The sequence below is a fragment of the Thamnophis sirtalis genome, unplaced genomic scaffold, assembly GCF_051295495.1.
Source record: "Thamnophis sirtalis isolate CommonGarterSnake01/CBP01778 unplaced genomic scaffold, rThaSir2_p1.2 scaffold_4, whole genome shotgun sequence".
Classification (NCBI taxonomy): domain Eukaryota; kingdom Metazoa; phylum Chordata; class Lepidosauria; order Squamata; family Natricidae; genus Thamnophis; species Thamnophis sirtalis.
In genome coordinates this window covers 24350676-24378393 of record NW_028261384.1, presented here as the reverse complement: position 1 = coordinate 24378393, position 27718 = coordinate 24350676, and the positions used below count along the sequence as shown (strand labels likewise).

Sequence of the window (27718 nt, the reverse complement as noted above, 5' to 3'; positions counted from 1 at the left end):
AGAATGAATTGGAAAGGGAAAAATAATTTTTTTTTACAGAAATATGTTTTAAGGCTTCTTAGAATTAATTTGTATTATAAAATACTTGTATTTGCTTTTGCCTCTTGATTGTTAATGATCCTTGCTGGATCAGCCCCTTTAGGTGGCTTCACATGGCTGCTTGCAACAGTTGATTTTCTAGATTTCTTCTCAAGCAAACTGTACGAATATCCAACACTGTTTCAAAGACTGCTATGAATAAATTAACAGTAGCTAGGATAACAATTCCACGTGTTTTATCATTTTTACTAAGCCAAAGTGAGTACAAAACGTGGTCATTTGACTGAAGAGCAATGGTTCTGTAAGATGGCTACTGATACTATATATCAGTGCTTCTCAATTTGTTTTCAAACTGTTGCTTTCCAGGTCTGTAAATGCCCAAATTTGCATCAAATCCTCCCAAACAGTAGCAGTATTGTTAGACTTTATAATATAGATATGGCATTAGTACAATGAGGGTTTGTAATGCTAGGTAAGACTCCCTAGCTATTTTATTAGAAATTTAGTGCATTGAGATTCTAGTTGATATGTTAAGCCAACCATCTGGATAGTCATGTGATTTAGAGGTTTTGCATATTTTGTGATAACTTCAAATGAAGTCCACGACATATTCAGGATTCTTGATTTCTTTCATTGTTTGGATTTATAATTTCTATCTGTTGATCAATTTCCAGTTCTAGCAAGACCCCTTAGTAATAGTGTCAACTAACTTACCCCAGTGCATCAGTGGTGGGTTCTGGATCCTATTGCAACTGGTATGGTGCAACGGGGCTGGGTGTCCACCACATGAATGCGCGCAGCACGAGCATGAGTACTTACTGCCCACGACACTCCAGCTGCTCGGTGGAGCGTCGTGCAGGCCCTGTACGCTCCGTGCACGTGTGCGGAAGCCCTGAAAACCTCAAATACCGGTAAGGAATGCAAGTGGGTGCTTCGGAACACCGTACCGGAACAGTACCTGGTGCTCCCAGCTGGGAGCTGGGACGTACTGATCATAACCCACCACTAAAGCGCATTGTCCCAAAGGTGCTTTTTCAAGAGTAACTGGACTTTGTTTTTCTTTGAAGACGTTTCACTTCTCATCCAAGAAGCTTCTTCAGCTCTGACTGGATCATGGTGCATGGAAGGATTTATATTTCTTTCAGACAGCTGGTCAATTGCATTCTTTTAGACATTCATTGAGGATACATCATTATCTATGTCCAGTGTACAACACAGTCCTTTCAGCAGTTCCAAGAAGGCTCCACACCCATTTGCACTACTCAGGTGATCCTGAGGACACAGATAAACTTCCTAGTGGTCTCAATGACTCTCTAAAAGAATACAAATGACCAGCTGCTGCAAGGAGTATAAATCTTTCCATTCCCCACCAAGCAGTCAGAGCTGAAGAAGCTTCTTGGATGAGAAGTGAAATGTCTTCAAAGAAAAACAAGAATGTCCAGTTGCCTCTTGAAAAAGCACAATCATGACCTGAATGACTGAAAATCTCCATAGATATCCCAGTGCATTCTTTTTTAGGCCAAACCACACCAAGAGAATTATATTGAAGTGCACTAAAATTATTATTGCCAGATTAGAAGTCTAGTATTTCAAGTAAAAATATGTGTTTGGGTACATTTAATCAATGTACCCATATTTTACTAAGTGAATTATTTTCAATGCACTTGACTTTGAGCAGTTTTGCTTTTTTGGATCTTATTAACCTTTTTAGAATCTATGCTATTAAACCAAAAGCAGTGCTGCTTAGAAATCTATGACAAATAAAAGAGAAACGTCTGTGCATTTAAGCTACCAATAATAGAATGAGTTAAATGCATCATAAAAGGAAATTAAATTCATGGATAATTAATATGGTGTTCATTTCTGGTGACAATTTGAAACCCCAGAAAACATATATTTTAGTTTTAGGAAATTGCTACTACATATAATAAAATTTATACTTGTTTTAAATTTTATTACATGATAATTAAGAGGACTTATATAACATTATATGATTACTTGTGTGGTCTTCCAACTAGTGAGGGATGAACTTTAAACATTTTTTTTATTCACTGGTTTTGTGCCAGATGATAATTTTCTGTCTTTTAAACATAACTGTATGCTAAAATGCCATGCTTTTCCTTTGCTCTGTGACTTATAGGCTTTCATTCTGTTTTATACAAGGAAAATAGTAAAATTTATGATAATTAGTTATAATCTTAATTTATTGCTCCAGCATCTTATAAGAGTGATGATACTACATTCTTCATTTACAGTTTATTCTTCCTTAAAAGATTTTTGTGGAGTCAATTAAATATTCTTAAGTGAAAAATATTCACAGAGCTTTACCCCATCAACAGCATATATATTGGCTGCAGTGCTGCTGCAGAGCCTGAATAGAATGTCTTCCTGGGAACTCCACAGGCAAGTCCATCACAATATATGTGAAAAAGGACAACCCAAAATCTTCCTTCCTATATCCATGAGCTGGGAATGAAATTCAGATAGATGCATTTCTTTTCCTGATGATTGTTGACACCTTCTACATTGCAGTTCTGGTGAGAATATTCTGTCTTCAGGGATTTCTTTGTTTTTCTGCTTATAATTTCCCCCTCTCTTAGTCGTAGTTCAGCCGTACCATTTCAGCTTGCTAGTGCAGAAAGATGTGAATTCAGTTGCTATGAATGAGTCTGGCCTGATTGCAATCAGAAATGTTCTTAGAGGAATGTTAAGGAGTTACAGATGAATCTAACAAGAACCATTCTACTACCAAAACGGTAAGGTTATATGCTTGTTTATAAAGCAGGATAAATTGAATTAGAGTTATCTTACAAAACTGATCTCTGGCTATCATTTGCTATATAAGTGCTATTTCATTCTGTGTGCATGCCTGGTTTTCTTTCTGTTTTCTTTTATATTCTTAAAATCAAGTGAGATGAACATTGTAGCTGGTTCAAAATGACACAAGAGATTGTATTCTGTTTTGAGATTCCTTGAGCATTAAAGGAAGAAATCTCTCTTTTTTTGTGAAAATGATAGGCATGTTTAAAGAACTGGGCATCTTGGTACTATCTTTCTTTCAGAGTCTGTTTTATTGGAGTGGAGAAAGGGTACTATAGATAATTTTGTTCATACATGCTTGGTTGAGTGTCCTCTGGGACGAATGGATGAAAGATGTGACCAATCACTTTTTCATCACTGCAAACAAGTCTGTGTCATGCTGGATCTAGATGGAATAAATAGCTTCAGTAAATTAGAGGCTTTCCTTAATGTCAGTAGTACACTGAAATGAGCCTTGAAGGAAATGCCAGATGATGTGAGGTCAGCAGAAATGTTTGGTTCGTTACCTGTGCGTAAGCTTTATATTGATGTTCTAAAATATTCGAAATGGATGCATGGAAATATTAGCATATTAGACAGTAGTGGAATATTTAAGGAATATTAAATATTTTGAATATTCAAAAATGTCAAGTCATATATTTTAAAATTAAGATTAAATCTCATTATTTGGAACATGTATTATATAAATTGCATATTGCTTATGAATAGAATGGCAAGTGGATTGTAGCAAAAAGAAGTCACAGAATTCATTTTAATTAAATGTTACCTGTTATCTAGATATCTGTAATTGTTTCTGTTAAGCTCACAGGAGCAGCTCTGCTAGTATTTAGATGTATTAAGAAACATCTAACAATATTTTCATTTTTTTTTCTTTGAAAGTTCAAATTTAGAATGTTAAGTATGGAGAAAGTTTGAATCTGAGGGATTTGTGAAGTCAGTGGATAATACTTCCAATAGAAATAGCATGACAAATTTATATGTAAGTTTAATTATGTAATAATGTATTGTCTGTTTCAAATGGCAGATAATAAATTGTTCCTTTCTTTATCCTAAGCACATTATGTGACAAATCCTATTGAAACTAGTGTCTCCCATGGTATATCAATTCTCACCCTATGCATATACATAAGCAGATAGGTCCTTATGAGATTTAGTGTGTGTATGTGTCTGTCTGCCTGCCTGCCTGTCTGTCTGTTTGACTGATTGACTAACTGACTAACTATCCTGTTTGTTTGTCTGCCTGCCTGCCTACCTCCTAAGCTACCTAGTTATCAAATTTATATAGCCTCCCATATAGGTGACTCTGGGCAGTAAAGTCATCAATTAAAACATATTATTAAAATTGCTCATATTTTCTTAAATGAGAATGACAAAAGCAGTCTTTTCTCCTAGCTGACCAAAATTGTATAATTTAATTGAAACAAAAATTAGTTTTCTATATGGAAAATTAATCACATTAATTTGTATTGAAATAATTACATTTGCTATGTATAGGTTCTAAGTGATATTTTATTGTTTTATGAAATAAGATGTCAAGATGACATAAGTTATTTGCATTACTTTTTAAATTTAATGATAGAATGTATATCATGATGACTATTTCCTTGTACTTAATTAAGCTACATGAGCCTCTAATTATCTATAAGCTTTTTGATTGTACAATTATTTTATTAACATTAAGATATAGGAAAAAAGTCCACCAAAATTATGTTGCGTAAATATTACATTCCTTTGATTATTAATGATTAATTATTGAAACTTATACAAGATCTATAAATTAGATTGCTACAGTGTGTTTTTAAATGGTGTTGACGTTGAAGACAATTTGTAAAGTTTATTTGGCCCAAAATGCAGTATTCTTGATGCTAATAGTGCCCAAAAGTCTGAATATTCAGCAGCATTCAACTTCCATTCATCGTCTGCCATAATATTTTCTAAATAATTACTAGAATAGAATAACAGAGTTGGAAGGGACCTTGGATGTCTTCTAGTCTAACCCCCTGACTAGGCAAGAAACCGTACACCACTTCAGACAAATGGTTGTCCAATCTCTTCTTAAAAACTTCCAGTTGTGGAGCATTCACAGCTTCTGGAGACAAGTTGTTCCACTGATTGTCATAACTGTCAGATTTCTCCTTAATTCTAAGTTGCTTCTCTCCTTGATTAGTTTCCACCCATTGCTTCTTGTTCTACCCTCAGGTACTTTGGAGAATAGTTTGACTCCCTCTTCTTTGTGGCAACCCCTGAGATAGTGGACCTCTACTATGTCTCCCCTAGTCCTTCTTGTTGTTAAACTAGACATACCCAGTTCCTGCAATTGTTCTTCGTGTTTTAGCCTCCAGTCTCCTAATCATCTTTATTGCTCTTCTCTGCACTCTTTCTAGAGTCTCTAAATATTTATGTTAGCATAGTCATAAAAGTTTAGGAGATTTAGGAGTTTAGAAGCAATTTTAATGATTGATCAATCATTATGATATTTATAATAACTGAAAGGCTGAAGTAAGATTTGGGTGTATGTATCTGCTCTTAGGGTATACTTGGTAGACTTAGAATAACTTTATTGTTACTTTGAATGTACATTAATCGGCAAAAATTAAAATAAAATTATGTTGCATACAGCTCTCCAGCTCTCATATAAACTTGAACATGATAAGATAAGATAATGCATGTACCCACATATATTATATGACATGGGGAAACAACACAATCTAGTTCAGATTTATTTATGTACTGTGTTTCCCCCAAAATAAGACCATGCCAGATTTTTGGGGTGGGCAAAATATAAGCCCTCCCCTGAAAAGAAGGCCCTTGGACAATTCCCCCACTCTGGCCAGGCAGAACGCCACTCACCAGCCTAGTGGTATCCTGAAGGCAGCAAGCTGCAGGAGCCAGCGGGCAAAGGTGATGCCACAGCTTGATGCCTTCTGGATACCCCTAGGTCGATGAGTGGAGAGAGGGGGGTTGCTGGGTGGCTCCTCTCATGCAAGTGAGCTCACAAAGAACTGAGTCTCTCGGGAGTAGGGCGGCATACAAACTCAATAAATTGAAATTGAAAATTGAATTGAACTGGGCACAGCCACAGGGGCAAACGGCTGTGTTGCACTTTCACAGCAGCACAACACAGCAGCCATGAAGTGACCACACTCATGAGCAGCTGCCTGGCAACCCCCTCCAGCCAGCCTGCTGGGTCAGTGAGTGGCGTTCTGGCTGGCTGGAGAGGGAGGTTGCGTGAGCGCCTGTTCCACCCTCCGCTTGCGTGCCTCCCAGACTTACCATCCACTGGGCCAGCTCTCTGCAGGGGCTGGGCACCGCCACTGCCATCTCAAGATTGAGGGTGGCTTCTTCTGCTGCTTCCAAACCCCAGAAATCTGCTGCTGGCAGTGGATGCTCTTCTAGCAGTGGCCGCTCTTGGAGTGTGCTCTATGGTTGTGGGCCGGCTGCAGGAAGACTCTCTGCCCCGGTAGAGTTTTCCGGCAGCCGGGGCAGAGAGTCATCCAGCAGACAGCCCACAACCATAGACACACTCCTAGAGTGGCCACTGCCAGAAGACTTGACAGCAGATCTCCGGGGTTTGGAAGCTGCAGAAGAAGCTATCCTCAGTTCTGGGATGGTGAGGGTGTCGGTGGGGCCCTGGCCCTGCAGGGAGAGCTAACCCAGGGCATGGTAAGGGTGGGAGGCGTGCGACCGAGGGGGAACAGGCACTCACATGGCTTGACACCTTTGGGATACCACTGGGTCGGTGAGTGATGTTCTGGACAGCTGGAGAGAGGGGTTGCTGGGTGGCTATTTGTGAGGATGGTCACCTCATGGCTGCTGTGACTGCGCAACACAGCCGTTCGGCCCTGAGACTGTGCCCGGCTGTTTGGGTGCCTGCTTGCAAGAGAGCAGCCGCCCGTCAACCCCCCCAAAATAAGCCCCCCTGGATAATAAGGCCCAAGCCATATTTTTGAGGTCAAAAGAAAATAAGACCCTGTCTTATTTTGGGGGGAACATGGTACGTAGTGAGAGAAATAAACCTTTCAAGTTCACCAGATGGATGGCATAGGAAGCAAAGCTGTTACAGAATCTGGAAGTCCTGCTAGAAATTCTTCGAAACCTCCTCCCAGCGGGCAACAACAGAAATCTCCCCGTGGAGATTCGTACCCTCTCCACCGTCCAAGCCTTCCGCATAGCCTTGAAGAACTGGCTCGCCCGTCAGGCCTGGGGATAAGGATAGTTACCCCTCCCGAATGATGAATGTATGTTGCCTACTATTTTATTATATGTCTTCTATCTTGATGTTTGTGTTCCCCCCTTCCCAGTTTTATGTGAGCCGCCCTGAGTCCCCTCAGGGAAAAGGGCGGCCTACAAATTCTAATAAAACTCAAAACTCAAACTCAAACAGTCCGTGAAGTGCGTGTGTGGAGTCTCTAACAATGTTTTGGCTCTAAGCACAGTGTTTATAAGCAGTATCCTGAATGACAGGAAGCGAGCTTCCTATAATCTTCTCGGCGATCCTTGCCACTCTCTGAATGTACTTTCTATTTGAGGCACTGCTGCCACCAAACCAAATATTGATGCAGTTTTGATAAAACGCTCTCAATTGTGCCTCTGTAAAAAGTGGCCAGGATAGAAGGAGAAAGATGTGCTCTCCTCATCTGATGCAGGAAATGCAGATGTTGGTTTGCATACTTCACTGATAATGATGCATGGAGAGACCAAAAATGGGTATGAAAGACAGACTCTGCTGAAACCAGAGTTGTGGTAGTCCCTTCTGTTTAATATTTATATGACTTATTCAATTAAAAACTTGTTAAGAAGACCTTGAAATTTTATTCTGCTTTTTAAATTGTATTCCCTCTAAATATTTCCTAGTTGTATGCTATAGCCAGAGTTCTCCAATCCCCAGGCCATGGCCCAGTACTGGTCCATGGTCCATTCAGAACTGGGCTGCAGAAGTTGTGTGCAAACACATGGGCAGTTCCATGTGTGAGTAGCAAGCAAGTGTGAGCAATGAGCGTTTGCAAGTTGCTTACACAAATGTAAGCAACCAGCAGCAAGTAGCTGCGTGCTTGCCTGCCATTCACATTGAACTCCCCCCCCCCCCCAATCGGTCTGCAAAGCTGGAAAGAGCCACTGGCATAGCACACTATTCTCATGCATCCATGTTATAAAATTGTACAATAACCCCGATACATCATTTTCTTTATTTTGCATATACTATGTTCTATTGTAAATATTTGATAGAAACATATTCCTGTTAAATTAGAAGATTCCATAAGATCAACAATCCTTAAAACAGTCTGTACATATAGCCTATATAACCTGCTGTATGATTAAAATTATTTTTAATTGTTACAAAAAAATGGTATCTGTTGACTTTCTATGACAGATATCCAAATTCAAATTTCAGCTTTGCCCCAAAGCTGCTCATATATGGATAAGTTACATACCGTATTTTTCGGAGTATAAGACACACCGGAGTATAAGACACCAAGGTTTTGAAGAGACATTTTTTAAAAAAAAAATAGGTAGGTAGATAGAGGGAGAGAGAGAATACTGTAGGTAGGTAGGAGAATGAGTAATTAGGTAGGTAGGTAGGTAGGTAGATAAAAGGAGAGAGAGAGAGAGAGAGAGAGAGAGAGAGAGAGAGAAATAGAGAGATAGAGGAATAGAGAAATACAGTAAGTAGGTAGAGAGAGAGGGGGGGTGTAGGTAGGTAGAGGGATAGAGAGACAGAAATAGAGCTAGAAAGAAAAATACAGTAGGTACATAGGGAGAGAGAGAGTAGGTAGGTAGGTAGGTAGGTAGGTAGGTAGGTAGGTAGGTAGGTAGGTAGGTAGGTAGATAGATAGATAGATAGATAGATAGATAGATAGATAGATAGATAGATAGATAGATAGATATGCAGTAGGTAGGGAGGGAGGGAGAGAGAGAGAGAGAGAGTAGGTAGTAGGGAGGTGTTTCCAGGTATATTTATCCATGTGCTGGAGAAGGAAATCGCTGACAATCTGCAGCACTTGATCAATCTAATTCTCATCAATCACTCTAATTAAAGAGCTTAATGGGCCCATTTTTTTAAAAAAAGGCATGAATAGCCTTGGGGGGCTTGGAGTGCGCCTGAGGGGAGGCCCAAAAACAAGCCAAAACAGCCCATTTTTTGCAAAAATGGGCCCATTTTTTGTCAAAAAATGGCATGCATAGCCTTATGGAGGCTTAGAGAATGCTGCTGGGGGCTGCCCAGCTCATTTCTGCCCTCCCCAGCCCCCAGGAGCTCTCTGAAAGCCTCCATAAGGGTGTACCCTGCCATTTTGGTGAAGGGGCGAGGCTTTGGGAGGCAAAATAATGCTGCATTCGATGTAAAGGACGCATCCAGATTTTCAGCCTCTTTTTTGATGAAAAAAGGTGCATCTTATACTCCGAAAAATACGGTATGTCAAAATTATTTTTAAAAGAGGAAAAGACTTAAATAAAATACAACACTATAGTGAGAAAGAAACTTTATCCTCTTTGAGTTCTGTGGTTTTACATATCAGGACATAACAAAAATCATCTGGTCCTTAGCAGTTCTCTTATATTCTAGAATCTAATGTGCGGCCACATTTGAGGTCTGACAGCTGAAGCTTGGCTGACATTGGGTCATGCAACAGGAAGAAGCACATCAGCAAATTTGCAACAGAATGCTTGAAAAGGAAAACAATCAAGATGCTACAATGGCACCTCAACCCAATTGAAATGTTGTAGTGGGTCCTCAAGAGAGTTGTGCATAAACAAATGCCCATAAACCTCAATGAATTGAAACAATGTTATAAAGAAAAATTGGTCAAAATTCCTCCACAACGATGTGAGAAACCGATATAATTCATACGGAAAATTACTTCAAGTTAGTGCTGGTAAAGATGACTATACAAACTATTGAATCATGAGATGTACAGTACTTTATTTTTCATACATGGCTTCTCCATTTTGACTTTCTTTTTATAAAACAAATGATGACATGGTGTAATATGTCATGTGTTGTTTATCTGAAGCTGTATTTACCTATTTTTAAGAACTGCAAAGGACCAGATGATTTTTACTATGTCCTGATACATAAAGCCATAGAACGCAAAGGTGTACTTTTTCATATGACTGTCAGTATGTATGAGAAAAAAAGAAAACATCAAACAACAATAATAATCCAAAATGATATGAAATACTATATTAAAGATACCCAGAATTTATTAAACCTCCTAGAGTGATATTGATCTGTCTGTTTAGTTCATAGAGAAAGGGTTACTCTAAAGGCTGAGATTGAACACATTTTAACTAAGAGTGGATTATGAATATTTTCATCTCAGATTAATTTCTTTAAAATATTTTTATGTTTATTTGTAATATTTATATCTTACTACTTTCCTACAGGCCCACAAGATAGCATCTATAATGCCCCTTTCTTTACCGAACAACAATCTCATGAGATTGGTTGGGCTGAGAGAAAGGCTGGCCCAGTTTTGCTCACTGAGATGAACTTCTATCTGACTAAATCTGTTTCTAATCCAACATATTAATTGCCATACCACACAAAATGAACCCTAAGAAAAATATCCTATACTCAGAAATAAGTTGGAAGAGCAATCTCTTGTTCTACTTGCATTAGTAAAAAAAAATTAGGTCCTGAATCACAAACAATTTTTGTTTATATCAGGGCTGCACATTCAATCTATTTGGAATTATGATAATTAATATTTGAAATATCACAGAGTAGAAACAAATAATATTTTGGAGGAATCAAAATATATTAAAATGTTTTTTGTAGCAACATTATTCTGGTTGTCATGGGTTATATTAGATACAAATAAGCTTTACCTCATCCAGCTATAATGGTTTCCAAAATGTGATGTAATTTTAAGCAAGCCACAATTTTCGGGAACTTTTCCCCATTTCAATTTTGGATCATTTTTCAAAATTGGTTCTGAGAAATGGAGTCTCTTGAGGCAAGGCTAAGCTTATTAATATTATTTCCCTTAGAAAATAGGAAACAGACTTGCTTGATATACTGGAAATAACTTGGGAAGGGTGTGCCCTCACATATTATGAGAAAGCTAGATAATATAAAGTTAATGAAATCTCAACTTTTAACATAAGGCTCTTGAAATTATTCTGTTATAAAACTAGTACTTTTCATCCTTCTTGACATTTGGAAATGAGGCCTTTCAGAAATAAATTTCCTTTACAGAAACATTGTCAACAAGAAGTATTGTATTTTATGTGTAAGTGTGCATAGGCTTTCAGCCAATGGTTCCATCTGTGTCTATGAGGATGGAATGTTCATTCATGCAGCTGAAACTCAGCTTAAAATTGTGTTGGAAAGCAGATTGTACAGTTCGCTCCTTATGTGTTCTCTACAATGAGAATGTAATGCTTTTTAGACCTCCTGCAGATCAGAAAATTGATAGTACACAGAAAGTTTTCTCTCCTTGTGCTTCAGTACAAATGCTCATATTACTCACTGCCTGTGTTTGACTAAAGTATAGCAACAGTGACTCAGGTAATGTCAGTAGATTCCAAGACTCCTAGATAGCAGATGCCTGCTTTAAAAAGCTCTTTTTGTTGAAGGCCAGTTGGCAGAATAAATCTTGGATGATGTTGCTTACAATATATTAACTCCTTTGTTAACCATGTGAATAATTTCACCTAGTTTTTTTTAATTCAACTGGGTCACCAAAAGCAACCCAAAACTTACCAAAAAGCCAAACAATCAAAATTACATGATATTTGTAGCTAAAGATATATGAGATTTTTGTGGAATGTGTCAAACAATTGTCATTTTAAATACTCATTTCACAATGTATATTGTGTGAATATTTTATTTTGTCCTAAATATAACACTCTCAACATAAAGAGGTTGAAACCCAATCCTTCACATCAATTTTCTGTGGTGTCTAATGAAAATGAATAAACATGTAAAGTAGTGTTGAATTAATCATATCTTATCATAGACAATTGAATGATCATAAAATTAAAAATCTAACGTGGAGTTTGTTTGTTTGATTATGTATCATTAGGTTGTTTTTGATTCCTAGGAATCACATAGATAGATGTTTTCCAATCTTTCTTTTTTTGATACATTCATTGCCACTGTAACTGAGTTTATTCACTTTGCGGCTGGTTATCTTCTTTTTATTTTCCCCCCACCTTTTCCAGAGAAGTAAGTCTTTGCATAATGTGTCCATAAGAGAGATAATTTGAGTCTGGTCCTTTGAACCTTGAGAGAGAATTCTAGGTTGATTAATTTGATGATCCATCAGTTTGTTTTCTTGCCAGTCCATGGTATTTTCAGGAGTCTTCTTCAAAGTGAAAGTTGAAAAATGTCAGTACTCTTCCTTATCTCATCCAAAATCCACTTGCTTAGAAAGTCACAAAGAATACCATGGCTTGATACCATGGTTTGATTCTGATCTTTGTAGATATAGACACATCATGGCATTTAAATATCTTTTCCATGTCTTTTATTTCTCCTTTACCAACTGCTTGTTTGTGGCATGGTGTATTTCTGTTACTTTGCTATTGATAGTTGATCCTAAAAGGCAAATGCTACCCACCATTTTGATATTTTCATTGCCAGTTATGAAGCTGGTTGCTCTACTTATTCTCATTAATTTGTTGATCTTAATATTTAAATTAGTCCATTAGTCCAACTAAGGGTTGCAGATCCTTTGCATTTTTAGCTACAGGGTAGTATCATTTCCATAGTGCATAGTTCCATAATATTTTTTCTTTATGTTTAAAACTATGCTCATAATTTTCCAATCCAATTTCCTTCAAGATAAATTCAGAATATGTGTTGAATAAAAAAAGGAACAGTTATGCAGCTTCATCTCACTCCTTTGCCAACCTGGAACCAGTGTTTTATACCATGTTCTGCCCAGACTGTGGTTTCCTGGTGTGTGATATAGATTTCAAATGAGGACAATAAAATGATCTGAGATTCCCATTTTCCATAGTTGATTGACAAGATAAAGGCTTTTTTAAATTTATGAACTATATATTGATTCCTTTTTGACATCCTTAGGCTTTTTTTTAGTTAGCTTTTCTAGTTATTCAATATGTTATCAGCAATACGGTGTTTCCCCCCAAATACGATCTGTCCTGAAACTAAAGCCTTGCCACATTTTTTGCGTGGGCAAAAATATAAGCCCACCCCTGAAAATAAACTCCCTGGACAACCCCTCCCCCTTTGGCCAGGCAGAGCACCACTCACCGACATAGCAGAATCCTGAAGGCGCCAAGCTGCAGGAGCTGGAGGGGGGGAGAGAGAAAGGCGCTCACATTGCTTTGCCCTTTCAGGATACTGCTAGGTTGGGGGGTGGCGTTCTGCCTGGCCGGAGGGAGGAGTTGCTGGGCAGCTGCTCCCTTGCAAACTGACTCCCAAACAGCCAGGCACAGCCTCGGGCGAAGCAGCCATGAGGTGACCACGGTCATGAGCAACCGCCCGGAAGACCCCCTCTCCAGCCAGGCAGAGCACCATTCACTACCATAGGGGGTATCCCTAAGGTGCCAAGCTATGTGCCCGCTCCTGAGTTCCCGGGTATTGGCAAAATTAGGGATACCCCTTAGGAGCTCTGCCCTGCTGGAGAATGAGGTTGCATGAATGCCCCAGCAGGCATACCTCCTAGGCTCAACATGTCCAGGCCCAGCTCTCCCTGCAGCCGCCGCCGCTGCGCTCCAAGCATAACATCTTCTCCAGTTCCAAACTCCAAAACTCGGCTGCCGAGTCTTCCAGCAGCAGCCACTCTAGGAGTGCGCTCTATGGCTGTGGGCTCATAGAGCCATTGAGGAAGGTAGATTCACTTCAAAACCATGTTACTATTTTAATAACAGCAGTGATTCACTTAACAACTTGGCAAAAAGGATGTAAAATGGAACAAAACCCACTTAACAAATATCTCACTTAGCAACAGAAATTTGGAGTGCAATAGTGGTCAAGTCGAAGACTGTCTGTAAAGAATTGTGGAATGTAGGAGTATACATTCTTACCATGCCATAGAAGTATTTTAGCAAATTAAATAAACATTAAAAACATTTTGTCTCCTTTCTTAGATATGCGTCACAAAGATGTCCACACGGAATTGCCAAGGAATGGATTCTGTGATCAAACCCTTGGACACAATTCCAGAAGACAAAAAAGTCAGAGTTCAAAGGACACAAAGCACTTTTGACCCATTTGAGAAGCCAAATAATCAAGTAAAAAGGGTGCATTCAGAGAACAATGCCTGCATTAACTTCAAATCTTCATCAGCTGAGAAAGAATCTCCTAAACTCAGACGGCATTCCAGTCCTAGTTCTGTGAGTCCAGACACGCTGTATTTATCTTTTTAAAATTCTTCAAACAAGTTTTAAATATTTGGTATTTTAATAGCAGTATTGCTTAATACAATTGATCCTCTGAAAGTATGTCTATTTTTAAGAGTCAGTGTTTTCTCAGATTAAATACCAGTATTAAAATAAAAGTTTTAATTTTTTAAATTAATAGTTCAAGGTCAATGAAGACCCTTACATAATTTTGTGTAGCTTATATTAATATTAATTTAAGCTATAAAAGTAGAATGGTGATTAATCTTTGAACCATATGGGAATATATATTTAGTTTTGATAAGTCATGAATATTTCTTTTCATAAATTCTACTTTGAAAATTGGTGTAAAACTTTCTATTGGAAAGTTTGGATAGAAGAACGGTTCATGACTCTAAACTAGTTGTTATATAATGACAATTTTAAGGATTTCCCTTCCTTCCTAAGTTATAACCCAAGTGCTATCTTCACAACTAAAGCATGTTGGTGCAGTGGTTAAGATACCAAGCTAGAAACTAGACCAAGAATTTTAGTCATCCCTTAGGCTCAATACCTAAATCAGCCATCAGCCAGTTATATTTTCTCAGCCCTCAGGGAAGAAGGCATTGGCATTTCCAAAATTTTATCAAGAAAAGTCCCAGAGTCACTCGGTGTAGTGTAGAAATTTGATAAGTAAATGAAACTACAAGAACTTGTCAAGGAAGTAATCAGGAGTCATCACTGACTAAAGTTGCTTGCAATTTTGTGATATTTTAGAAAAATATTTTGCATTTATTATATTATAGTGGTGCATTAGTAAACAAGTGAATATTGATAAGCATAAGGTAGGTTTTTTATTTCTCATTTTCTTTTCTTTCTTAGTTTGTATTTTTAATTCAGTTGCTATTTATGTTTTCATTTTAAGTTTAAATATCTTTTTGATACTGTATCTCAGTTAAATAACTTAAAAAACACAGACAGTCCTCAACTATAACTATATTGGACACTGTCCATCACAATCATCAAGTCGTAATGTTTGTAAATCAGGTCACAATCAAATTTTATGGCTCTTTTTTGTGGCTGACATTAAGTGAACTAATGATTTGCTATGAACTGGTTTTGCCAAAAATAAAAAAAATAAATGTCAGCTTTTGGCAAACCGTCCTAAACATGGTCAGGTGATCATGGGAGGGGGGCATGAGAACTTCAGAACCTGGTTATGATGGACTTCCAGGAAAGTCTATGATAACTTTGAACAGTCACTAAGCTAAGGGATACCTATATGAAAGTAAAAAACTTGTAATGGGAATGAACCAGTATGTTAACAGAGTGTTACATCAACCTGTAACCATCAGGTGATGTCTAAATAGGCATTTACTTCATTTGAGACTGGAAGGAGGGTATTATTTTGAGGAAAATGGAAATTATGTATTTGAAAGTACTTTTTGCTTGGTTGGGTAACTGTCTTGTTATATCTTGTCATATGGAGCAACTTTGAATAGATTTGCATAGCTGGTGCAAAGGTAGCAAAACAGATAGTGCTGAGTGCTAAAGTAGTAGTTGTATGTTCTCTAGATGTAAATTTAGATAACAGACTAGCAGAGTTGGAAGGGACCTTGGAGGTCTTCTAGCCCAATCCCCTGCTCAAGCAGAAGATCCTATACCATCCCAGACAAATGGCTGTTCAGTCTCTTCTTAAGAGCCTCCAGCAATGGAACACTCAAAACTTCTGAAGGCAAGCCATTCTATTGGTTAATTGTTCTCACTATTACAATATTTTTTCTTAGTTCAAGGTTGCTTCTCTACTTGGTTATTTTTATCCATTGTTTCTTGTCTTGCCTTCTGTTATTGGTGGCTAATCCAATAGATCAGACTGTCACTTTAAGGGAAGGGAGAACCCTCCGACCTGAGTTGGAAACTCAACCATTGTTAATCCTCCACTACAAAGAACTGAGGTTCCAAGAGATGAATACAAGGCCATTAGAGTGTCTGATGCTCTTTTCTGATGTGGCTTGTCCTGAGCAACTGCCCGAAACAACAGTTCCTGTAGGGGATTGCCCCCTTTTCCTACAGGCGGGTGAGCATCCCAAAAAACCTCAGATCTTCTGGATCTGATGCTCAAAAGGAAAAAGGCTCTTCTATTCTTTGCCCGTACTCTGCTTCCCAAGAGATGCATGCAGGAAAAGATCCACAATTTGCTTTCCTTGCAACCCCGCTGGCCATGCTTCCTTCCTTCCTGGCCTCGCATGTGGATCCCCCTTCTCAGAACGGTCCCAGCCAGGAGTTTTAGATTTCTGGATTTAAGTTTGAAATTTTTTAACAATGCATCTTTCTTCAAAATCTGTACTCCACTTTGAAATGAGGAACGCTGGGGTTAGTTGTGATTAGCTGTTAGCCAATGTTTCTTTTTCAGTATTTGGAAGTTTAATTTGGATTTGGAAGTTTATTTATATGCCGCCCTTTTCCCTGGGGGGACTCAGGGCGGCTCACAATCCAAAAGGAAAGGGGGGAAAACAGACTTTTTACATATAAGACAATACATAATTAAAACACAACATTCATACCATTTGGGCGGGTTACAATCTTAGCCCAGGCCTGACGGGATAGCCAGATTCTGAGGGCTGTGCGGAAGGTCTGGAGGGTGGTGAGGGTACAAATCTCCACGGGGAGATCGTTCCATAGGGTCGGAGCTACCACCGAGAAGGCTCTCCTCCGCGTGGTTGCCAGTCGGCATTGACCAGCAGATGGAACTCGGAGGAGGCCTAATCGATGAGATCTAATAGGTCGTGTGGAGGTAATTGGCAGTAGGTGGTCTCTCAAGTACCCAGATCCACTACCATGGAGGGCTTTATGGGTGACAAGTAGCACCTTGAAGCGTATCCGGAGATCGACAGGTAGCCAGTGCAGCTCGCGGAGGATAGGTGTTATGTGGGTGAAGCGAGGTGCACCCACAATCGCTTGCGCGGCTGCATTCTGGAGTACATTGGGGAAGGCCATTTGAGAGGCCCTGGCTTATGCTATTTTATCACTGATTGTTAGATGATGATCTTCTGATTCACAAATGTGATCACTATTATCATCCATGCGGAAAAGACAGAATTGCTCTGTCTGTTTAAAAGAAACATTCTTCCTTGTTTCCAAGTTTATAACTGTAACATGGAAGAACTTCTGATTTGGATCATGTCTAAGCATAAATAAATCTGGATTTGATGCAGCAATAATTAACTTTACTTATATTTACTGTCAGGAAAAAAATGGATTGAGTCTAAGTTTGTACAAAGCAAATTTTTAAAAAAATCATATTTTTTCATTCACATGTCTTCAGTGATATATATGGGTGCAATAGTAGGTAATTTCACAGATTAAACTAAGAATGGCCTCTCTGGCTTTAATGATTTTGTTCTTGCTGTGCAGGGTACAGGATTTGTAATTACCTTTATTGATTGATTGAATACTCTTATGTATGTGTAAATTTGCCAAGAAAATTACTTGGAAGCCTTATTTACTAGCAATATGCAAATGGGCTGTTTTTTTTAAGATTTGGGTATTTGGTTCTTTCAAATTTCAGTTGCTGATTGCATACTATTGCGAATGATGGAAACAAAATTATTTCTTAGTCTGATAGAAAAATATGTAAGGCAAATAGCTCTGAGATAAATGAATCATGCTTGGTGCTTGGATCCAAAGAGCAAAATTTTTCTCTGAATATCCTGAAATACACACATGAAGGAGGAAACAGAGTGCACCATTATTTTCAAGGAAGCTCCTGTCTTTCATCAGGAAATAGCCTTTTATGAAGCTCTTATTATAATTTCCTATACTTTCACTCCTCATTAAACAACCCTTTGCTAGCAGTAAGTATTTTTTCTGAGTTAATTTTCTAAAATGAGCAGGGCATAGGTAGTTTTTACCTTAGAATGTTGCTTCAAGGCCCACTTTTCAATGATTCTAATTTACACTGTACCCTCTCAGTGTTTGAAATAAATACACCTTATACCAAAATAAAATGGATGGATCTTTCGTTCCCCTTCCCCCTCTTTTAAACATAGAAAATTTTGTCAGTAAAAGAACCATTTAATGTTAAAATTGTGATATAAGTGATCTAAATAATTGAAAAAAGCAAAGAACTATTTAAAATGTGCATGTTATGAATTTTTATATTGTATATTTTGAGAATTTCTCCTCTCCCAATGAAAAAGGTTTTTGAATGTCTTGTTTGCTGAGCATATTCATCTATACTTGTCTCTGAAACACCAAAAAATTATCCAATGGACTTTCTGAGATGAAAAGTGCATCACAACATTTTTTAAATGTGGGACACTGTTAATCCTTACAACATAGAACACACCTTTCATCTTCAGGAAAAAGCAATTGACCCTTCTAATTCAAATCCAGAATTGCCAACCTCCATTTTCTGCTCTGTAACAGATGGACCATCTAGCCATTTGAATCAGATAATTAAATGTTTGAAAAATCAGAAAAATGCAGTATAGAAATCTGTGTGAATTTAGAGAAGCTAGATAAGATCATGCTTAGATTGTCAACTTGATAAAACTTCTGTTCTCTGGCTTACCAACTGAAGTCCTAAATACTAATTATTATACTAAATAATTATACTAATTCCAAGAGAAAATGGCTGACTAGAGATAGTTCTAAAAACAAATGGAGCTGACAGTTGACAGCCTAGTACAAGAGAGCTAAAAAGCAGATTGATTCTACGTTTTCTGAATTGAAGAGAATTACTGGAGATTGGATGAGGTTTTAAAAATCAAAGAATAAGAATGAGAACTCCAGAGAATAATTGGAATGGTTTTATTGGATTTATGATGCTAAGAAATTTGTAATAAGATTTATTAACGTTCTAAATCTGGGATCTCAAACTCATGGGCCGCGGGCTGGATGCGCCAATTGCTGGCCTCGCCTAATTTAGAAAAGGGAAAAATCCTGATATGTCACGTGACTATGCCGTGACTATACGAGTTTGATATCCCTGATCTAAATGGATTGCAGAGAAAGATTGTTTTATTGGGAAGAAAAGAAGAAAAAAAGATTGTAATATTGGTTTATTCGATCAGGAAGTCAGTGGTATACATTATTATTTTGTGTGATTCTTTTTGTATTTTTTAAAAATCTTATTAGATTATTAATCTAAAAAAATATAAAACCTTTTTTCCCCATATAATTAGTTCACGTGGTTCTAATTTTATAGTGCTTAATCTGGTTTTATAATTGTTTTTCTTTAATTAGGAAGATTGGAGATTATTTATTTTGCTATAATCTAGGCAATGTCTCTATTAGGCTATAGGAATTAGTTTATTTTGTGATAGTGAAATATGGTGCCTGTAGAGGTGAGACATGGAATCAGTGGTGGTTCCTACTGGTTCAGCCGAATCGGTAGTAGCTTGGCAGCCTAGTTTGCTGGAACCAGCAGCGACCCAGGCCTGCCATGCTCCCGAGCTGGTGCTATAGGCACCACCATCTTGTGTTTTGCTTCTGTGCATGTGCAGACCAATTTTTATTGCATTTATGGTCAAATGTGCATGCACGCAGAGTGTGTGGTGCACGCGGGAGCAAATCAAGCAGGCAGTAATGCTGGCAACAACCCACCCCTGCATGGAATGTGTATGTCTTGATATGATAGTCCTGTGTATATGTTTCTCTTGTTCTGAGGTGAATATTGGATAATTCCCTGTATGTAGTCAAGATATGATGATCATCCTAGCTGTCCAGTTAAAGCAAAACAGAAATATATATTGGGCAGCAGTGATATAAAAAGATGTTTGAGGTGAGTGTTCGTTTTAGTAACAACAGGAAAGATATCCTGTTATGGGAGAGGACAATGGTAAACTATTCCTGTATTTTCAAAACAAACAAACAAAACACTTCCCTGATAGACACAATGAATCAATTGATCATGATAGGCATGTTGATGAGGAAGACCCTTCGCTCTTTCACATTTTAGATTTAGATTTAGATTTGTTTATTATTTATAGGCCGCCCTTTTCCTTGAGGGGACTCAGGGCGGCTTACAATTTATAGGGAGGGGGATACAAGACAATAAAACAATAAACATAAAAACAGTGCAAGTAAAAATAAAACACAACATTCATCATTCGGGTGGGGACAGATTACAGTCTTTATCCCCAGGCCTGACGGGATAGCCAGGTCTTGAGGGCTGTGCGGAAGGTCTGGAGGGTGGTGAGGGTACGAATCTCCACGGGGAGATCGTTCCAAAGGGTCGGAGCTACTACTGAAAAGGCTCTCCTCCGCTTAGTTGCCAGTCGACACTGACTGGCAGATGGAACTCGGAGGAGGCCTAATCTGTGCGATCTAATAGGTCACAAGGAGGTAATTGGCAGGAGGCGGCCTCTCAAGTACGCAGATCCACTACCATGAAGGGCTTTACGGGTGGTAAGTAGCACCTTGAAGCACACCCGGAGATCAACAGATAGCCAGCGCAGCTCGCGGAGGATAGGTGTTATGTGGGTGAACCGAGGTGCACCCACAATCACTCGCGCGGCCGCATTCTGGACTAGCTGAAGTCGCCGGATGCTCTTCAAGGGCAGCCCCATGTAGAGCACGTTGCAGTATTCCAGCCTAGAGGTCACAAGGGCCCGAGTGACTGTTGTGAGAGCCTCCCGGTTCAGGTAGGGTCGCAACTGGTGCACCAGGCGAACCTGGGCAAATGCCCCCCTGGTCACAGCCGTCAGATGGTGGTCGAAGGTCAGCTGTGGGTCCAGGAGGACTCCCAAGTTGCGAACCCTGTCTGAGGGGTATAAAATTTGGCCCCCCAGCCTGAGTGATGGAACACTAACCAAATTATTGGGAGGGAAACACAACAACCACTCGGTCTTCTCTGGGTTGAGTACAAGCTTGTTAGCCCTCATCCAGTCCCTAACGGCTTCAAGACCTCGGTTCATCACGTCCACCGCTTCATTGAGTTGGCACGGGGCGGACAGATACAGCTGCGTATCGTCCGCGTATTGGTGGTATCTTATCCCGTGCCTCCGAATGATCTCGCCCAGCGGTTTCATGTAGATGTTGAATAGTAGTATATTGTTTATGGCATGACTAGATTAAAGCTTTTAGGAGATCTGGTTGCTGATGTTGCCATGAAGGAAAAGGTAATCTGAAGCAAAGACAGAATTACAATGGGAACAGAGAATGTTAATGGCGTGAACACAGAAAAGCTCCACATAGTGAAAAATGAAGGAAATCAACTACATAAGGTTTCTTAGATATCAACAAATTGAAATGGATTTGAATAGAAATTAAATTATGTTAATATTATGTGCTATCAAGTAAGAATAAATTTAGTGACTACATAGATAGATTTTCTCCATGTCCATTTACCTCCTACTTTAATCCTTTAGATTTTCTAACTGTGCATATGTCTCCTCCATCTTCACTGAAATTTCGTACTGCCTAGGGTTGGGTCAGAACTGGGATTCAGTACCCCTGACAACTTCCCAGCTTGGGATGCTGATAAAATAATTTTAAGGGAGAATTGGGATAATATCAGCGTTCCAAATATCATGCAAAATTAAATCAGAATCCAAGGCAGAGCTATCCTTAAAGTTCCAATTTAATAAAACAGACATGTTGGCATCGTGCTATGGAATCCCAATTCTGAAACTTCCTGGGATTCCACTCAGTTGAAAGTTCATGATCTTGTCCCCACACTCACAAATCCATCACGTGGTCCAGTCCTCTTCTTCCTCTCTGGCAAGTCCACCCAGCTGGTTCTGGTCAGGTGCAAGGTTGCGGAGACAAAGAATAACCTTGAGTTTCTAGAAAGAATTTTTTTATTTTGAAAACAACACATTCTACCCCTTGCTATTCCCCCCCTCCTTAATGAGAGTGTGGCAGGCCTGCAGCAGTTCCTTTAAGACTCTTTGGCCTGCCACACTCTCATTAAGGGGGGGAAATAGCAAGGGGTAGAATGTGTTGTAAATAAAAAATTCCCTTCTAGGAGCTCAAGGTTATTCTTTGTCTCCGCACCTTTGCACCTGACCGGAACCAGCTGGGTGGAGATTCCAGAGAGGAAGAAGAGGATTGGACCACGTGATGGATTTGTGGGTGTGGGGACAAGATCATGAACTTTCAACTGGTGGAATCCCAGGAAGTTTCAGAATTGGGATTCCATAGCACGATACCAACATGTCTGTTTCATTAAATTGGAACTTTAAGGATAGCTCTGCCTTGGACTCTTATTTAATTCTGCATGATATTTGGAACGCTGACAGCATATATGTCTGCTATAATTAAATCCATTCACTTTGTTTCCAGTGCACTCCTTTTCCCTTTGCTTCTACATTTCTTATCACTATAGGTATAGGACGGAGGTCCACAATCCTTAGTTGTACCATATGCCGGCATCAGTCTATGGCATGCTAGCAATCAGGCCATGGAAACAAGTGAAACCCCATTCACTGGATGCAGACAGCACACAAAACTATATTCTCTCAGGACAACGGGAAACTTTTCTCCACAGAATTGGTCCCTGTGCCAAAAAGTTGGAGGCCATTGGAGATAGGTCTTTGCATTATGTTTTCCAAGTATGATAATTTAAATCTGGTCATTTATGTCTAAAGTGAAAATCTGGGTTGAATTAATAAAGGGAATTAACCCCTTTGGGTTTTTTCATGTTCTCCAGTGCACTGCTTGAAGAGTCCAATGCTGGGTTAACACAGCCTATCTGCCCTTGGACTGAGTGATGTTTTTTAGTTGACCATGCCTCCCTTTGCCTCTGCATGCTCAGTTCAAAAACTCAGTCCGCCCGTTAGGACTGTTTTGGGGGAGCTCCAGTCTAAGGTCAGATAGGCTGGAAAGTTTCCCACTTTGGACCATGTTTGGCTTCTCATATTAGAGAAAATTATCTCTGTTACAAGAACTGTCAAAGATTTGAGGTTTGTGTCGCTTTAAGAGGGCACCTGGGCTTCCCTGCAGCTGCTGGTTGCAAGCGCTCCAGGGGACTGTAATCCCTCGCCCAGCGAAGGCTGGCGAGCGGCAGGAGCGACAGGGGCGGTGGCAGACCTTCCCCAACTGAGCCCCAGAGAAAAATTCCCTCAAACAGAGGTTTGGGAGCCTGCAGGCCTTCTAGCTAGGCGCCATTCAGCTGCTCAATTCTGCCCGGCAACAGCAGCGATGGTTGGAACCTTCATGCGCTTTTCGGGCTGTCAGGCTAAAAAGAGCGGGAGGAGGCTGCGCGTGCAGCCGCTGCCATTTTGGATCGCTTCGGAGCGCGTTGAGGAGAAAGAACATGCGGCTCATGTGGAGAGCTGATTCCTCCAGCCTTGCCTTCGGAGAAAGCAGAGAAGCAGAGAGCCCAGGCAGCCCAAACGGAGCCACAGCCAGCCCTCAGCGACCGCAGAATGCCGCAAGGAGGCTGGGGACTAGTCTGGGGAGCCAGCTAGTCTCTCCCTCCTGAGAGGAAGATAAGTCTCGGGGAACCGAGGGCGGTGGGAGGAAGGAATCCGACCCCCAGGCGGCCCTTCCCTCCTGAAGATTCTGCGAGCGCATTTGGACCTCAACGGCCAGCGCGTGCCCATCCCAGCTCCAGCTATCTTCCAGGCCTCGTGGGGACCTGAAATGGCAGAGGAATGCAGGGAGGCCTTAGGGGAACAGGCAGGGCCCTCCAACAAACGCAGCAAGCTGGATCCCTCTGTGAAAAAAGGCAAAGGGCACAAAGGCACAAATGAAAGATCTTCACCAAGAGCCACAGTGGATCCCAGGGAGGTTTCTAGGCCCCATCAGCCAGAACCTAGCCCAAACCATCGCAGCAGGGAGTCAGCTTCCCCTGATCGTGAGGCCCAATCCCCTGGGGACAGTGAATTCTTGTCTGGGGATGACTATAGGTCCAGGGATCCGTCTCCAGAAGCTTCTTGGGGGTACCCCGACTCCCCTAGCTCCTCCATTGGAAAGGAAAGTGATTCTATCCAGGATTCCCAGTGTGGGAAGGGTGAATCCAGCTCAGGCAGGCCTAGCCCCAGTAAGCAGAAGCTGAGGAAGGGTAAAGACCATGCTCTTTCTGATGAAATGAGGGAGGTAATTTCCTTAGCCATTTCCCAAGGGATAGCTGAGGGCATTAGACACAGGGGCTCTCGCAAGAGCAAGGCCCCAAAGGAAAAGGCTACAGCGCTTCCCCACCCTGGGACTCAATAGCTTGGGCATGTCCCAGCATTGGACTCTCCGAGCAGTGCACTGGAGAAAGACCGTTGGCTTGCCTGAACAGTCGTTCTCGGGGCACTGCGAGGAGAGTCCAAACCCGCCCGGGGTGTTTATTTCTTGTAAACGATGTGACTGTATTGACTGTAACTGATTACAGGATGGTTTCCTTCGTTTTCGAACTGAGCATGCAGAGGCAAAGGGAGGCGTGGTCAACTAAAAAACATCACTCAGTCCAAGGGCAGATAGGCTGTGTTAACCCAGCATTGGACTCTCCTCGCAGTGCCCCGAGAACGACTGTTCAGGCAAGCCAACGGTCTTTACCCATGATATTCACATGATTTATTTCCAACACTTAAGCCTTTATTTAGGTACTTCTCAACTTATGATCACATAAATTGAGTCCAACATTTATGTTGCTAAGTGAAATGTTAAGTGCCCCATTTTATGGCTTTTCTTGCCACAGTTGTTAAGTGAATTATTGCAGTGAATTATTTGTTGTGTCCCACTTGTTGCTCTGGATTAAGGATTACAACTTGGTTCTGATGCTGGACCCAGAGGTATTGGCAATTTAGTCCACAGTCACGGATTCAAGAATATCTGTAGACATGTTTAATAACAAGGGACATGTTATAATGAGGGACAGAATATCAAGGATATTTTAATTTTTGCAAATTGTTAAAGTTTATTAAATTTGTTATGTATAATTAATTTTATTTCATATTTGAGATTCAGTTGCAAGTTAGATAACCTATTATCTAATAAAGTCTGCCTATATCTTAATTCCTCCAAACTATCTTGGAAATAAACAATTAGAAGGAAATTAATTTGCAATTAATACAAAATTGTAAAATTTTCATCTAACACATGATTTATATAATTAGCAGATTGTAATATGATGAATAGACCATTAGGATTTGTGGAACTTAAACATAACGATCTTAAATCTGTGCCTTGTAAACATTTCTTGTTTAGTTACTGAACTTGCTATTTAGTTACTAAACTTGCGAGAAATTAGTAATAAAATCAAGAGCTTATCTAGCAGTTCATCTTAAAATATTTAACTTTTATTTAACTTAACAATAGAACAATTTCTAACAATAGAAATGTTTAGAAGTCCAATTTATCATATTTTTATTTTACTCTGGAGAAAATAAGAATACCGTAGGCATTAACATCTTTTTTTGTTATACATTGCATACATATTTTGACCTGTAATGAATGCTTAATGGTAAATGATAACTAAGGAGGAGCTAGGGTAATAATGTTATATGTTGAGTGATCAAACATTAAATATCTCTGGTAGAATCTTATTAGTTTCAGTAATAATATTTGGCCTTCATGGTTGGTTGGATACTTGTTAGAGATTACAGTTATGAGTACATAAACATTGATATACTTTTTCTTTTTTAATGTCTTGCAGCCAACAAGTCCCAAATTTGGAAAAGCCGATTCTTATGAAAAACTGGAAAAACTGGGTGAAGGTTCATATGCTACAGTGTACAAAGGGAAAAGCAAGTAAGTATATTTGTAATATTCACATGTTTAAGATTTTGTCAATTTAATTTTTTTAATGTAGATATTAAAGTAACATTTTAATAAAATATTAATTATTGTGTGCCTTGGAGGCAGCACATTATTAAAGTAAATTTTCATATTGCAAATCAGGTATACTGAATGGGCTTAAATCTAGGGCCAGTGATAGTTGGCACAACCCGTAGTCTGCAATTGATTTCTTTTAAAAATGTTTTTGTAGTACAGAGTCTATTATGTTCTGCTAAATTTTATTTTTCTATCTGCAAAAAATGTTAATTTAACAAATTAAGCAAATCAATTTTGCTGACAATTTGAAGTGGTCAAATCATCACTACATGGTCAAAAATGATTTACTTCAATTGAATCTACTACCATCTATGTTTCTAGGCTCAGAACAACCTGATATCAATATCTATATCTATATCTATCTATATCTATATCTATATCTATATCTATATCTATATCTATATCTATATCTATATCTATATCTATATCTATATCTATAACTATATAACTATATAACTATATAACTATATAACTATATAACTATATAACTATATAACTATATAACTATATAACTATATAACTAACTATCTTTTTTTGTTATACATTGCATACATATTTTGACCCAATATATATATATATTTATAGTCAGTCAGTCAGACAGAGACACAGACAAACACACATTCTAAAAATACATTATTGGTTGAAATTACAACATATTTAATATCTTGGAGATGCTTCTTAGATTGAAAAAATGTGAAAAAGTTTTTTGTTTTAGTAAGATAGAGTGAAGTTCCTGTGTAGAGTGCCAGTTACTTTATTGTGCTTTTCCTTGTATGCTGTTCCTGCCTCTTCTTATATCCTGACACTATATATTGAACTGTCTCTGAGGCCTCTCTGTGCCGTCTGTATCTTGGCTCCTGCTAGTATTAGTAGTATAGCCATTATTGTCATTGTACAAAATAAATACAACAAAATTGGTTTTAGCCTCACTAGTGCAATCCATGACAACAAATACAAACAACACAAGTAGTATAGAGAATAATCCCAATGCAAGAAATTAGGGGAAAAGAAAAAAAGAAAAAGATAAACTAGTCATATGTCCTTGCGTGCGCTTGGAGTGATTGTGGTTGTGTTTAAGAGTCTGCCAGCCCAAGGATAGAAACTATTTTTTAACCTATTTGTTCGGCTGGCTATGCTTTGATGTCTTCTGCCCAATGGTAGAAGTGCAAAGAGACACTGACCAGGGTGTGAATCATCTCTGAGTATCTTCCTTACTCTGCTAAAGCAGCGAGACCTAGTGATGTCATCCAGTGGTATTAGAGGGCAACCAATGGTTACTTGTGCCAAATTGATCACTCTCTGTAATGCCTTCCTGTCAATTAACCCCTACTTCTATAGATTTGGTACTTAGTGCTTGTTCTTGGCCTCCTATCATCATTAATTCTTTCAGTCCAGCCCTTTCCAGCCACTGATATGATTTCCCAATGTCTGGTACCTCAGCTATCTGTTGACAGTACATCCTATCTTGCCATGTCACTTTCTCTTCTTGATCTTCACCCCATGTCTGTTGCTTCCCCAGACATTCTCCCAGCAACTCAATTTTGGTTACCATTTTACTGATGTACTTCTGGATGCTCTGGGTTTATCTATGACTTTTAAATTCATAAGATCCGAATCTTCTCTTTCTGGCTGATATATAGATAGGAAATAATAGCAGAGGCACACAGCAGAGGCATATGCCGTGAAGCAACCTAAAATTATTTAAAATAAAATTATTATGAATACAAATAAAAATATCCTTTTGGTTTTGCCTTACTTACCAATTAATAATCTAAAAGTACAAAAAGTTCAAAAGCAA

General features: G+C 39.1%; 1 protein-coding gene across 4 annotated transcripts in view; it reads left to right on the top strand.

The window, feature by feature from the left end:
* CDK14 (cyclin dependent kinase 14) overlaps positions 1-27718 on the top strand; it is a 250999-nt gene that overhangs the window by 71415 nt on the left and 151866 nt on the right. The window contains exons 1-3 of one of the 4 annotated variants that reach the window (XM_087712626.1): positions 2557-2576; positions 13921-14166; positions 25742-25836. In XM_087712626.1, the coding sequence (XP_087568752.1) occupies positions 13936-14166; positions 25742-25836 (326 nt within the window). In that variant the 5' untranslated portion in view covers positions 2557-2576; positions 13921-13935. Of the gene's footprint in view, positions 1-2556; positions 2577-2651; positions 2796-3350; positions 3368-13920; positions 14167-25741; positions 25837-27718 lie in introns of those variants that run through there. The other 3 variants (XM_087712627.1, XM_087712625.1, XM_087712624.1) reach the window with 3 other exon arrangements.